A 14,192-nucleotide genomic window follows, 5' to 3' on the forward strand; every position below is an offset into this window, starting at 1 on the left:
AGCCGTGGAGTTTGTCCGCCTAGAATCTATTTTTAGCACGTCGCGCACGTTAGCGGCGTGTTTTTAGCTCCAACACAAAGCCTCGCCTACTTTTCTCGAATTTCGGCCGATTCCAAAGTCCAAATGGCGCCGAAAAAGCAGGAAGAAGAGCGGAAGCCGCTGATTGGCCGCGTCGGCACCAACCTGAGGGTCGGCATCGTGGGAATTCCGAACGTGGGCAAGTCCACGTTCTTCAACGTGCTCACCAAGTCGCAGGCTGCCGCCGAGAACTTCCCCTTCTGCACCATCGACCCCAACGAGAGCCGCGTGCCTGTCCCTGACCCCAGGTTCAACTTCCTCTGCGACTATCACAAACCTCTCAGGTAAATCTATTTTAACTGGACGGAAAATACACCCCAAAATGACGGGAAAATTCAGCTAAATTTAATAAATAACGAAATTCATCCCTTTATATAGGGGTAGGTTTTTTTAACCACCTCAAAAACTCGTAAAAATTCAAAACTGGATAAAAATTTGAGTTAAAAAGACGGGAAATTTGTGTTATTGCAATTTAAAGTCGAATTTTTGGTGAAAACCCACGTTTTTTAAAATTAAATTTCGAATTTCTCAAAAACACGTAAATATTATGATGCAATTTTTTAATGTTTTTTCTTATTAAATAAGGCACATTTTGGCTATCTCAAAAATTAAAATTTTTGTTCCTTTAGACATGCAGAAATTTCTTAAAATCTCAGGTCAAATTTTAGTGACCTAGACCTTTGACCTAGGAAGTTTATCAACCTGGAAAAGTTGTAGGGCGTTTAATGTAGATAATTTTAGGCACCTTATTTATCAATTTATCTTTAAAATTACCCAAATAATTCAACCTGTTTTCAAATTTGCCCAAATTTTAGGCAATTAATTAATTTAGAATTTAATTTCAGCAAAGTATCTGCGTTCCTGAACGTGGTTGACATCGCCGGGCTGGTGAAGGGCGCCTCCGAAGGCCAGGGTCTGGGCAACGCCTTTTTGTCCCACATCAAAGCCTGCGACGCTGTCTTCCACTTGTGCAGTCAGTTCGAATTTTAATTAAAACAACAATTTTTTAATAAAGTGATATTCTAGGAGCCTTTGACGACCCTGACGTGACTCACATCGAGGGCGAGGTGAACCCTGTCAACGACCTGGACACGATCGCCGAGGAGCTGCGGCTCAAGGACGAGGAGCAGCTGATGACCCAGTTGGACAAACTCGAGAGGGTTGTCGTCAGGGGCGGAGACAAGAAATTGAAGCCGGAATATGTGAGATGATTTTTTTATTATTCAGTAAACACGCAACACGAAACTCTGGCGTGTCACGCGGGTTGCATATAGCACAACGAAATATAAAATTATTTAATTATTAACCTGGCTTTTAGGACGTGCTTTGCAAAATCAAGCAAATACTGGTGGACGAAAAGAGACACATTAGATTTGGAGATTGGAATGCTGTGGAAGTGAGTATTTTGAATTATTTTTAATTATTTTAATAAAATAATTTATTATTCTTATTTCCAGATTGAAGTCCTGAACAGGTATCTGTTTCTCACGTCGAAGCCAGCCTTGTATTTGGTGAATTTGTCGGAAAAAGACTACATTAGAAAGAAGAATAAATGGTATATCCTGCATTAATTAAATTATAAAAATGAGAAATTTAATTTATAATTAAAAAGGCTGATAAAAATCAAAGAGTGGGTCGACAAGAACGATCCTGGTGCTATGATCATTCCTTTCTCTGGAGTTTTCGAGTCCAAATTCTCAGAGATGAATGAAGAAGAACGCCAAGCCTACATGAAAGAGCAGAATGCCGTCAGGTAATCCAAAATTAAATTAATATAGAAATTAATTTCTTATTTTATTTCTAGTGTTTTAGACAAAATCATCGTGCAGGGATACAAGTGTCTGCAGCTCATTTACTTTTTTACGGCTGGACCTGACGAGGTCAAGGCCTGGACAATTCAGGTTTGTTTCTTAACCCTGATTATTCTGGCTAAGTATATTAAATTTTTCCTTAGAAAGGAACAAAGGCGCCTCAGGCTGCCGGCAGAATCCACACGGACTTTGAGAAAGGTTTCATCATGGCGGAAGTGATGCATTTTGACGATTTCAAAAACGAGGGAACCGAGGCCAATTGCAAGGTAAGGATTTATAATTGTATATTTTTGAAATGCTGAATTTATTTTTGCTTTTAGGCCGCTGGAAAGTACAGGCAGCAAGGCAGAAACTACGTTGTGGAAGATGGGGACATCATTTTCTTTAAGTTCAACGCTGGTGCTGGTTTGAAGGAAGCGAAAAAGAAGTGATCTGAATGTGTGAATTGCGTGCAAGGAAATTTTTTATCAATAAAAAATGTGATTTCAATTATTGGTCCATTGTCCCGTTTAACAAAATTCATTTTTGGATCAGGGAGAATTTCGGAACCGGCGAACTTGAAAAAATAAGGCTCAAATATAAGAAAATCCGCAGAAAACAGTACGAGAACCTGAGGAAGGTTGGTGAAAGGCAAGGGTGAAAAATCGACGCCGAGTATTGCCGCCAAATGTGCTCGAAACTACAGAAAAAAAGCATTAAAAACCAGCCTCGGAGCAGATCTCAGGTCGCGGGATACCCTGAAAAAGGTTATTAGGGCTTGCCAGGTCAAAGCTCCGTTCAAGACCTGTCCGATGAGGGGTCGTGGTCGATGATCGGATGAACGACCGAATTTTAACAAAAATAAAACTATTTGGCCTTTGCACCTGGCGCCAAAAAAAAACAGAAAAACATCAATTTTAATTTTTCTATGGTCGCGGAAATTCTCAAAATCCGTTTCCAGACCGGCGTTGGACCTACGCATGCAGTGAAACAGGTAGGAACCCATTTATCCCCATTCTGAAAAAAAAATTAAGAACTGTCCATTTCTCATGTTATATTTTATGCAGAAAAGTTCAATAATCACGATTTTCAAACTTCAAAATACTGCTACTCCTAGGATTTTGATTGGATCGGCCTGTATTTGGTCTAAAAATGTTCCCAGATAAATTTCGCGTCTTTTGACCGCGCGGGGCTTGTCGAATATTTTCCTTAATCGCGAGATATGGCGACCGGAAGCCGGAAGTTATTCGAAAAAAATGCACATTTCCACTTTTGTAATAAAACTGAGAGTACAAAGTTGACAAAACCTTTTATCAAGTTGCTACATATTATGCCAGATGACCAGGTGGCATATATTATGAAAAAAAAACTATGGGTCAAGTTAAAAAAAATTCTTCTTTTCCCAAAATTCAGCCGAAACATTTCTTAAAAATTCGAAAAATATTCCGATTTTGAAAAACTGCACACGGCCAGACGCGCCACATCAAAGGGCGTCGATTGGTGCTAAAATCGGCGCCGTGCGGCCCCGCCTGGGCCCTGAAAACCACAGTTGTTGGTACATGTCACAAATCGCATTTTTTTCGTCTATAAAAATTAATAACCGGGCCCCTATGTGTCGTGGAGTAAAAAATCAAAGTTTGTTAGACTCGCCGTTAAATTTTGCGTCGAATAAATTCAAAGGGCGCCGCCGGAATTTTAATTTAAAATTAAAGTTTAGCACAAACGAGCAAGAGTAGCAGACTTAAATGCGTCTCGCGCCTCCTTTAATTTATAAATAAATTTTAACTGTTACACAAATTGACTATACCGTTTTGATGAATTGATATTAATTAAAAAATTGCGTTTTTTTAATTTAAATTAGCTTATATGGATTTGAATACCGGTTCTACTCGGAGCTTCGAGCTCGAACGCGTTATCGTGTTCTTTTCACCGGCTCTCTCTCATGTGTTTTTACTGCAGCTGATATATTTATAGGAACAAACAGCCGAGGTGGCGGTCTGGCGATTCGTTGCCGGCTTCTCATCTTTTGCTCCCATTTAGATAGCGTGTAAGTACAAATTTCCCACTGTGATAAGCGATAAGCTCGGCAATGACTCTCCCAAATTCGATCATTTGTTGCATAACCCGGCGCAGTGGCCCTTATTTGAATAACACACTCCGCTCGGCTCACAGCACCCTGGCAAGCCTGAAAATGAAGGAAACTCCGCACCTGGCTCAAGGTCATTATTCTTTCTAGTGCGTTTAAATTCATTTTTATGTTGAATTTGGCGATTTTTATAAAGGTACTCCGCACCCATACTTGGAGAACGATGCTTTGCGGATTTACAACATGCGTTTCTGCCCCTACGCTGAGAGGAGTCTGCTCGTCGGCTCGGCCAAGGGCATCAAGTGAGCATTTTTATTTTTTTTTAATTGAAAATTTAATTTTTAAAAATTAATCAAGGTTTGAAGTGGTCAACGTCAATTTGGTCGATAAGCCCGACTGGTTCGTGGCAATGAACCCTCCAGGGCTGGTCCCCACCCTGGAATGGGGCGACGGCCGCGTCCTGGGAGAGTCCCTGATTGTGTCCGAATACCTGGACGAGATCGGCGACGCCTCCCGGCCCCTGCAGTCCAGCGACCCTTTCCAGAAGGCCAAGGACAAGCTGCTCGCCGATAAATTCAGTCAGGTAAAATTATTTCCAGGTTTATTTACGCAGAATTTTATTTTTAATTAATTTCAGGTTATCAGCGCGCTCTTTAAAATCATGCTGAATTATCACAAGCCGGAACTGGACCTGAGCCCTTTCGACGACATGCTGAGGTACCTGGACAATTATGAAAAGGAATTGAAAAATCGCCCGACCCAGTTCTTCAACGGAGACAAACCCGGATACGTGGACTACATGATTTGGCCCTGGTTCGAACGCTTTGAACTCCTGGGCGTTTTGGTTGGAGAAAAAGTGAAATTCCCGAAAGCGCGTTACCCTAGACTTGTGAGTTTATTGCTATAATTAATTTAAATTTGATTAATTGTGATTTTTGTAGACCGAGTGGACACGTGCAATGCTGGAAGATGACGCTGTGAAAACTTGGTACCTGCCTGTGGAGGTGCATGAGCAGTACATGCGCAGCCGTTTTTCCGGCGGCGCCACTGATTACGATTTCCTAGTCAGGCAGCAGGAAGTCAAAACCTCTAATCTTTGAATTGAAAAAACTGTTATTATATTGGCCAACGCAATAGTGATATATTTTTGATACAAATTTTCTCTTGGTAATGAAAAATTCAGTTCAAAATAAAGTGAAATTTAAACTATATGCTAATTGTTTTTGAACCGAGGGAATACAATATGACGACGAACCACGCCCCCTTTATGAGCAGAGAGTAGCGGAGAGTAGGGCACTTTTGCCTGCAGTGTCCGCGCCGCCATATTGTATTCCCTAGTTACGCCCTCCTCGTCGGCGACCGATTTCGGCTGTTTTGACGCCGAACATTTCGGTTTCAAGCTCATCAAAAATGGGATTTATGACTCAATCCTGCTGAAATGCATTCTATTGACTTGAAATAAATTCTTTTGATGGACTGGAATGATTTTTTGTTTTCAGCACACCAAAAAATCATTCTTAGAAGAATTTTGAGTCTTAAAATTGCAGTGGGAGTATCAAAAGTAACCGCACACGCCATCTATTAGTCACTTTAAACACCAAGGGGCGTTCCCAACGTTAAAAAAATTCTTTTAATCAAATTATAATCCAACCTGATATTAGAGCACTCATTAAAACTCAATTTAAAGCATTTTTTAAAATTCTTTTTTAAGAAAACCGGTTTATCTATATAGAAAACCGGTTCGAGTATTGTAAATCTCCGTCTATTTAAACCGCCACTGATTGACTGTGGGCCTCGGCAAGGTTGAGTCGGGAGAAAATGGCGTCACGTTACGGACGTGCCGTCCGTGCAGCATGCATTTTTCTCGTATTTTCCGCCTTTCCAGCCCTGATTTTCTGCAGTGAACTCCAAGGTCAGTATCGATAAGGTGTCCCGTGCCGTCCCCATTGACTCGGATCGATTTCTCGCGTCCGAGTGACTCGTGGCGAGATTTTATCCCGAGGAAATGCGATGCTCCGCTAATTACGCTCTAATAATTACGGGGAAAAGAACACGGTCGTGCCGACGCACGATGTCGGCCGTGCTCTTGGTCGGCCGAACGCCCGCAGCCTGCAACCTACAACCGGTCGGCGGGCGGGCGGGAAACGCGTGGGCCGAGAAAGATGGCACGCAACCAACCTGTTGCATCACCTGCTGCTCCAAGGCTGCCATTTATTTTGCCAATAAATTCTCTAGCCACCCCTCCGAGTCCTCTGTGTTGACTTTGTAGATCACTTGTTTGCCTCCATACACCGGTATTTTTATACTGTTTTAAAGACTTAAAACGCTTGATTAAATTACTAATTATTTAGTGTTAACATTTTCACCTGATTTAGGGTCGAAATAATTGTCTTCTGGGGAGGTGGGTGGCTCGGTTCGCCCCTCCCCCTGGCCTTGATCATGCCAGATTTGCCCTTTCGTGCCCCCTAAAGCATCACAAAATTTTTAAAATACGTTTCAGCCTCTCTAATTTTGGTTTTTAATTTATTTCAGGTGCAATCTTGTCTTACTATGAGCCTGGAGTGCACCATGTGCTCCGAAGGGAAGTGTCGGTGGTCCAGTCGACGGAGACGCCAGCGCATCCGTCTTCGACCCAGGCCTCGGAGTCGTGGCCCGATTATCCAGGGTACCCTGACAACGCCACCCTGACCGAGAACCACCTGAAGGAGGACGTGGACCACCACAAATACTACAACAGCACCTTCCTCATCAACGAGACTGCAGCCAAAGAGTTCTGGATCGATTTGGACCACTATAAGAATGCGCAGATTAATCCGATGCTGTCCGACTCCCACCGGAGAGCAGCTGTAAGCCGAGATTATTATTTTAAATGTTTTTTTTCTTGCAATAACGCTTGAAAAATGTTGAAAAAGGTCCAATCTTCCAGGTTGTCGTTTAAAAGGCAAGGATCAATTGGAAAATCTCGATTTATTTCAAGATTTTTGGAGCTTTAAATTGGCCTGTAAACAGAGTTCCGAAAAACTCGGTTTTTTCCGGCTGGTGAAAACCGGATTTAACCAGTTCGGCCAAAGACAACTTTGTTTTTTGGCTTCGTCATCGTCAGATAATTTTGCATCATTACTTTTTGAGTTTTAAAATGTTATAAGAAATGTAAAAAACCCACAAACCGGTCGATAAAACGGAACCTTGTCACTTTAATTAATTTTTGGCTCTGTCAGTATTTAATTTTATCCAAAAATATTTTATCTCGATTTAAAACGGTCGGAGTTAAAAAAATTTGTAATCATTTAGCTTTTGTAGATCCCTATCGTGTTCTTTGCCAGCAATCTTCCTGTTTTTGCCGCAAGCTCGGCTTCTTATCGCAAAAGGGAACTGGTTAATGTGTGTCAAAAGCTACATTGAGCCATGATGAGCAATGCTGATGCTCGTTAGCGTGACAAAGGGTACAAAAGCGTGAGGCTATTTTTAGTAAAATGATGAATTCGCTTCCGTGCGAGGAAAATATTCGGTTTCGTCGGAAATTACGTAACAATCCATTACCGAAACATTGTTTTCAACTAATTTTTAGGTTTCACTGAAATTTCTTATCGCTCAAATTAACGACATTTTATTTCATTGACTCATATCCGCAGCTTATAAAAATAAATTAATATTCAGATGGAATTTAATGCTTTCAATAAAACTCTTAACTAGAGCGTATCCCAAGACAAGAAACCGAAACTGGAAACCGGAATCCGGTCATTTTCCGGTTTTTCACACGGAACCGGAAATATTTTAACCGGAACAGGACCGGACCGGATTTTCAATAAACCAAAAGATTTTCCGGTTTTTCCTTTTCCAAATAATAAAAATAGTTATGTCCCGCAGCAAAAAAGGGGGCTGAAAATTTCTCTAATTTCAGTGTTGTTATTATTTGGTTACGAGAAATTCCAGTTTAAAAATTAAAAAATCCTGACATTTTTCGGAATTTTTGGGTTTGCCACCTCAAAATCTCGGGTTCTAACCATCAGAATTGCAAAAAGTATCCACCGTTAGACTCGTCTCGATCTCCACTAACCAGCAAAAGTATATGTGGGGATGGTTATCACCATCCTCTTTTAACCCCATTGTTATAATTGTGAAACAAACACTTTTTGCTTCCTTCCATCCTTCCTCAGGGCTTAAAAATATTTTAGTGCATCTTAAATTCCTCCTAAATTAACAGCCTGTCTTATATTTCAAAACCTCAACAGAAAAATACTTTTTAATTAAATGCTACTTAATACAATAATCCAGGAGCACAAAAAATGTTTTACTTTTTCGAGGGGGATGAAGTATTGCAACTTAGGGCTGGAGGGTAAGCAAAGCACCTCTAAATCTTTCAGCTGGTCAAGGGAGGTCAGGCCTAGTCCAATTGTGTTTAGTTTTTGCAATTCTGATGGTTCAAAATCGAGACATGGAGCTGCAAAAATAACGAATGTTGTAAAATTTCTACTTTATCGAGTTTTTAAGTTAATTTACTCATATATTAACGCATATAAACATCCGCAAAAATGCGATAAAATCCACAAAGTTTTTTGCAATGCAGATTTCTTTTCGGAAAAAATGCATTTTTTTGCAAACCCCGATCCCAAGAACCGGAATCCGGTTTTTCCAGTTTTCCCCACGGAACCGGAAACATTTTAACCGGAACAGGACCGGACAGGATTTTCACCAAATAGTTGAAACAAGAACTGGAAACAACCGGAATAATTTTTTCCGGAACTGGAAAGACAGGATGGGAAAATCTGTTCTTGTATACGCTCTACTCTTAACCCCGAGCTTGCTACGAAATATTGGAAAACATATTTTTAGATTTGTAAAACCAGTTTTAACCGTTCCACTGATAATGAGACTCGTATTTAGAGGCACTGTTTTGGCAAAGCGACCAAGGCCACCGAAAAATGTTGGACTGACACGCAACAAAGAAATGAAAATTATCTTTTATGAGTCTAAAAATAAATTCAGGATAAATTGTTACTACGAAAAATTGGAATTCTTCGGATAGTTCGGCTCCTAGTGGAGATTTCGCCAAACAATAAAACTTTTAATGCTTAACAACTTCTCTTACGAAAGTAAAAAATATTTCAAACACAAATTGGTCAATATTTTATTTTTGTTTATTTTTTGTGTGTTTGAAACTAGAAAAACCGGAATTGTTTTGACTTCAAGAAACCTCTCAAAGTGGATCGATAAATTGAAATTTATTTTAATTTTTACTGTAGAAGACCAATTAATTTCATTGAGATAAGATAGTGCTCGGCGGCATTTCTCATATCATAAATCTCTATTTTTTTATTGTTTCAGACCGTGAAGCTGTCGTTTGAATTCCCTTTCTACGGTCATCTGGTCCGAAATGTGACCGTGGCGACTGGCGGCTTCCTCTACACCGGCGACTACGTGCACGCGTGGCTCACTGCCACGCAATACATCGCCCCGCTGATGGCCAACTTCGACACGAGTGCCTCCAACGAAAGCTTCGTCAAATACGTCGATAATGGTGAGACATTCACTGTTTAATTTAATAAATTCTTCGAGTTTTAATCGAGTAACTGAATTGTATTATTTGCACTCAGAATGAGATGAATAATTGTAAGTATCCGCTTGGCATGATTATTTTTTTTTAAATAGAGTGCAGAAAATTATAGGAATTTTGTAACCAATTTTGTTCATTAATTTCAGGCACTGCCTTCACTGTCCAGTGGGAAAATATCCACCTGAAAGACCGCGCAGAAAAAGGCGCCTTTACCTTCCAGGTGACTCTTCACAAAAACGGAAACATCGTCTTCGTTTATAAAAATATCCCAGCGAAAATCACCGACATCGAAGACGCCCACCACCCGGTCAAAATCGGCATTTCCGACGCGTACGTCGTGGACAAGAACATTTTCTGTAAGTATAGAAAGGAAATTTGACAAACACTCGGTGTGACTTGAGACGCGCAACCTCCCTGCGCAGATCCTTTCTTTTTTCATTATTAAAATTGGTTTTCGATAGCGGTTCTGTGTCGAATTTAATGAAACCATTGGTGTTAAACGAAAGCTCACGAGTTGATCTACAATTTATGTCGAAACCATGGCTGCGGGAGTTAAAACAACCGAGAATTTCGCGTTCGAAAGTGTTTGGGAAAAAAGCGACAGTAGAGACATCTGCGCACACGCAGCTCGATCAGTCACGTGACTCAATCCCGCCATCTCATTGGCTCTGATCTCGCTAGTTAAGCGCAGTTGTCTCTACTGTCGCTTGCACTTTCTTTCAAACGCGAATTTCACGGGTCTTTTATTTCCCGCGGTCATGGTTTCGACTCTAAGTTGTAGTTCAACTCGATCGCTTTCGTTTAACATCAATTTTGGTGCGGATGGCTTCAGTAATTTTGACTCAGAGCCGCTAACTAAAACTCATTTAAAGATCGGAACGTGAATCTGCATGACTTTGATTAAAAGTACTCTAATTGTGACGTATTGACTTTCAGTTGTGAGGAAGAAGACGATTTACGAGTACCACAGAGTTCAGTTCACCAAGAACGACGTGCAGAACTCGACGATCATCTTCCTGTTGGCTCTCCCCACCTGCAGCACGCTCAAGGATTGCGCCTCCTGCCTGGGAAGCAACATTGGATTCGAGGTATAAAACTCTATTATTTATTCATCTCTTCGAACTAACTCGAGCTCTTATTTGTTCAGTGCGTGTGGTGTCCGTCGACTGAGCGATGCTCGGACGGCGTGGACCGCAGCAGGCAGGAGTGGCTGGCCAAGGAGTGCCACCTGGCGAACCAAACCAAGAAAGACGAGTGCAGCGCCTCCGAGCGCCGCATGCCTTCCTCCACCGTCGAGCCTCCCTACGACCTACCCCCTCAGGCGCCTGCACTCGAAGTGAGGCAAGAACAGGAAGAGCAAGGCTCAGGTAAACATAACAATTTCCTTCATGGATGGTTTCTAATATTTTTTTATTGTATTTCAGGAGGCTACTTTGCAGTTGCGTTCGGTGTCCTGCTGAGCGTGCTGGTCCTGTCATTTGTTGTGTGGGCCGTGTATGCCTACTTCAACCCTCACTCTTCATCGGGACAGTTTTTAATCAGGGTAAGGCATCATTACGTAAATCACGGTTCGTTTTCAGCCAAAACTCATTTAGAGTTGGTGGAATTAAAAGTTAAGATGTTCTTTCAACTCCTCTCGTCAAACCCAATCGATCGAACACCAAATTTGAGGTTGTCGGACGAGGTCAAAAGTCATGAAGGGTCGTTTTCACAAATTCCGGGTGTTTTTTATGATTTTGAGAGTCTGTAAAATCTGAAATGTCCATCAAAAGATTTCTCAGGGCACGCGTGTAAAATTCAGGGTTTCCAACAAATTATAATTTTGAAAAACACTAAATTTTCAATTTTTGCAAATGTTTGGGACTCCAAATCTCACGTTCTAAGGGTCATAAATGCAAAAATGAACCACCATTTGACTCGGCCTGACTTCCCCTGGTGAACTGAATGGTTTTTGGGGTGCTCACCCCCACCCCTTTTCATCCCTTGAGTCTAAAAAAGGAAAATTTTGTCTCTTCGCGATCTTTTCGCGTTCTTTTTATCAGAAATTTTGAATTTCGACACTCTTGTCTTGATCACACGTTAGCTAGTGGAATAATTTTAAACATTTTTGATGAATTTGACGTATTAACATCCAAAACTCGTCTTCCGGAAGCAATTTATTTTTAATTTTCGTATTCCGAACAATTTTCTTGCTAATTTAACATGATAATTGCAATTTGTGTTTCAGTACCGGCCGAATCAGTGGCAGTGGCGGCGAGGCGAGGCGCGATACATGGCAGCTACAATTCACATGTGAAAGCCGACTTGCTTAGTTGTTGATTTTTGATAGAATCGCCAAACCCAAACGAAGAACCCTGATTACAACTGGATATCTTCCTAAGACTCATTGTGATTTGTTGATGGATTGATTGAATTGATTGCCTGTCTGTCTGTCTGTCGTTGAGCAAATGGCCCTGGTCTAAGTCTTTTTCACAGTACGCCAGTGTGAGAGAGAGACTATTTTGAGTGAATTTTCCATGATTTGGATTCCTCTCACTTGTTTTACTGCAACATAATCAAACTTTAAAAAGGTTTTTAAATTTGATAGTCCTCAAGAGTTTTAAAATTGACTATTTGATAGTGCATGAATGTTTATCCTTTCTGACTTCAAGGCTAGATAGAAATCATGTAAATCGACCGACACCTGTGAAAACATTTAGAGAGTGAGCTATCTTTATTATTGTCTAATGATTAGATGGAATCTCGATTATGATACGACGCTATCCTCTTTCAGTCTTGTCTTTTAACTCCTATGTTTTGTGCACCGAATGAAAGTGACTTTATTAGAAAATAAATTATTGTGTATAGGATATTAGGTAACACTGGTCTTTTACTCAAACTCCTGCCACCTCTTCAAACTAATTTAAATATTGACGAAAAACAAGGGGATGCAAATTTAATTGGCTATGTGCTAGATTTTACGACAACTAACTTAGAAACAAATACGACCAATAGGAGAATAGTTATTAATTTTTAAAAGTCGAAAAAACGTGAATTGTGACACTTGTGAAATGTGGTTTTGGGGGCCCAGGCGGGGCCCTATGGGCCCAAGGGCTCTGATTTTAGTACCAATCGATGCCCGTCAAAAGTGCGCGTCCGCCTGTGTGCGGTTTTCCAAAATCTAACCATTTTTCGAATTTTTATGAATTTATTTCTAACGTCTTCTAACGTCAAAAATAATTTCGGTCCAGGGCAAATATTTGAAAATTCACCCCTCAGTCAACGCAAAATTTATCTGGGATCATTTTAAGACCAAATACGAGCCGATTCAATCAAAATCCTAGGAGGAAATAGATTTTAAACTTTGAAAAGCGCGATTTTCGCACTTTTATTTCTCTTGGGAAATCGAAAATTCACGATTTTCTCCAAATTCTTCAAAATTGAAGGCTTTTACAGACTCCATCGCACGCACAGGACCCTTGCCAGTATGGAAACCAATTGTCAGATTTTTCGCGCCCATAGAAAAATTAAAATGCATTTTTTCCTGTTTTTTCGGCTTTACGACGCGCAATGTTCACGGGTGAAAATGGATTTATTTTTGTTAAAATTCGGCCGTTCATCCGATCATCGACCACGACCCCTCTTCAGACAGGTCTCGGACGAGGCTTCAACCTGAGGTAATTAAATGACCTTTTCCAGGGTACCCCCGACCTGAGATCCGCTCCAAGGCCGGTTTTTGATGCTTTTTTCAGTAATTTTAAGCTCATGGCGATTCTTGCCGACGATTTTTCACCCTTGCCTGTCATCAACCTTCCTCAGGTCACGCGACCTGACAGCCTCAAGCTGTTAAATTTCTGTATTCCATTTTCCAGAGCACCTTTCTGTCAGCATTCGTTTTAAATCTGACCATTTATTTAGAATTTCCCTCCATTTGCATCCACTCGCAAATGCAAAGTGTGTCTTTGTTAGATCGTTTCCCGGTCTGCAAGGCGCGCATTTGAATATTTTTTCTCTTCCTCAGTCCGTTGAGCGCGCGCGATGTCCACAATATGGTGTAAGGCCAAGAGCCGCGCCGACGGCCGTCGTCCTTGATCAAAAAGCTCATTGTGTGTTAGTGTTTGCAGCAATTAATAATTGCTTGCAGCTCACGTCCGCGGAACATCATCAAACGCGCTCATCTATACACATTCATTCGTTCTCTCTCCGCACAGTTGTCGCCTTTTTTAAATTGTAATCTCGCTGGCTGGCCGGCTGGATGGGCAGCTGCGCGCGTTTTTTCATGAGTTCGTTGTTGCGCAAGCCGATCGAGAGATGATGATTTATAGAAAAGAAACTCGAGTTTTTCTCAGCAGGTTCGAGTGTCGTGGGAAAATAGTATTATGGAAAGCGATTTTCGCAAATGCGGAGACACGTACGTACGTCGGCAGGAGACACGTGCTCTGGGTCGCAATTATATTGCACCCACTACTATATGTCGCTCATCCTCGCGAGCACGCACTTGAATACACATTACCACGCAAACATGAATCATGTAGAAATCATTGAAGAGATGTGACAGCCTCAGAGATTAAATTCAGTATATATCGATTCGATTACACTAATGCGATGAATTTTCTATTCTCTGGCAGCTCTGAATTTTTTATCGCGTGAGTGTAATTTGAAAGTAATTTTCTAGAGTAGTTCATTGATTCAATAAAATTGATTT

General features: G+C 41.0%; 3 protein-coding genes across 4 annotated transcripts; all 3 read left to right on the forward strand.

Annotated features, from left to right (window-relative positions):
• The first annotated feature begins 44 nt into the window (after positions 1-44).
• LOC135940641 (obg-like ATPase 1) lies at positions 45-2,379 on the forward strand. Its single transcript, XM_065485612.1, has 9 exons — positions 45-362; positions 924-1,051; positions 1,105-1,280; positions 1,397-1,474; positions 1,536-1,633; positions 1,691-1,831; positions 1,883-1,979; positions 2,033-2,155; positions 2,210-2,379. The coding sequence occupies exons 1-9, from the start codon at positions 124-126 to the stop codon at positions 2,318-2,320; spliced, it is 1,191 nt and encodes a 396-aa protein (XP_065341684.1). The 5' UTR covers positions 45-123; the 3' UTR covers positions 2,321-2,379.
• A 1,449-nt stretch (positions 2,380-3,828) lies between these two features.
• Positions 3,829-5,163, forward strand: LOC135940588 (pyrimidodiazepine synthase-like). 2 transcript variants are annotated; one of them, XM_065485537.1, is made up of 6 exons: positions 3,829-3,915; positions 4,002-4,087; positions 4,151-4,256; positions 4,312-4,537; positions 4,592-4,843; positions 4,896-5,163. In XM_065485537.1, exons 2-6 carry the CDS (start codon positions 4,060-4,062, stop codon positions 5,052-5,054), a joined length of 771 nt encoding a protein of 256 aa, XP_065341609.1. In that variant the 5' UTR covers positions 3,829-3,915; positions 4,002-4,059; the 3' UTR covers positions 5,055-5,163. The 2 variants fall into 2 exon arrangements, with proteins under 2 accessions (XP_065341609.1, XP_065341608.1); XM_065485536.1 differs by lacking the exon at positions 3,829-3,915 and having other exon boundaries at positions 3,940-4,087.
• A 577-nt stretch (positions 5,164-5,740) lies between these two features.
• Positions 5,741-12,367, forward strand: LOC135939980 (plexin domain-containing protein 2-like). Its single transcript, XM_065484605.1, has 8 exons — positions 5,741-5,866; positions 6,487-6,800; positions 9,280-9,472; positions 9,655-9,864; positions 10,445-10,596; positions 10,656-10,875; positions 10,933-11,051; positions 11,736-12,367. Exons 1-8 carry the CDS (start codon positions 5,773-5,775, stop codon positions 11,802-11,804), a joined length of 1,371 nt encoding a protein of 456 aa, XP_065340677.1. The 5' UTR covers positions 5,741-5,772; the 3' UTR covers positions 11,805-12,367.
• Positions 12,368-14,192: the final 1,825 nt, after the last annotated feature.

The sequence above is a fragment of the Cloeon dipterum genome, chromosome 3, assembly GCF_949628265.1.
Source record: "Cloeon dipterum chromosome 3, ieCloDipt1.1, whole genome shotgun sequence".
Lineage (NCBI taxonomy): Eukaryota > Metazoa > Arthropoda > Insecta > Ephemeroptera > Baetidae > Cloeon > Cloeon dipterum.

Excerpts from the sequence above, each read along its gene's own strand:
- LOC135939980 (XM_065484605.1), top strand. The coding sequence starts at position 5,773 with ATGGCGTCACGTTACGGACGTGCCGTCCGTGCAGCATGCATTTTTCTC. Across the intron at positions 9,473-9,654 it reads CGTCAAATACGTCGATAATG|GCACTGCCTTCACTGTCCAG; the intron begins GTGAGACATTCA and ends CATTAATTTCAG. Across the intron at positions 10,876-10,932 it reads ACAGGAAGAGCAAGGCTCAG|GAGGCTACTTTGCAGTTGCG; the intron begins GTAAACATAACA and ends ATTGTATTTCAG.
- LOC135940641 (XM_065485612.1), top strand. The coding sequence starts at position 124 with ATGGCGCCGAAAAAGCAGGAAGAAGAGCGGAAGCCGCTGATTGGCCGC. Across the intron at positions 1,052-1,104 it reads CGCTGTCTTCCACTTGTGCA|GAGCCTTTGACGACCCTGAC; the intron begins GTCAGTTCGAAT and ends GTGATATTCTAG. Across the intron at positions 1,980-2,032 it reads TCAAGGCCTGGACAATTCAG|AAAGGAACAAAGGCGCCTCA; the intron begins GTTTGTTTCTTA and ends ATTTTTCCTTAG.
- LOC135940588 (XM_065485536.1), top strand. The coding sequence starts at position 3,958 with ATGACTCTCCCAAATTCGATCATTTGTTGCATAACCCGGCGCAGTGGC. Across the intron at positions 4,088-4,150 it reads AACTCCGCACCTGGCTCAAG|GTACTCCGCACCCATACTTG; the intron begins GTCATTATTCTT and ends ATTTTTATAAAG. Across the intron at positions 4,538-4,591 it reads TCGCCGATAAATTCAGTCAG|GTTATCAGCGCGCTCTTTAA; the intron begins GTAAAATTATTT and ends AATTAATTTCAG.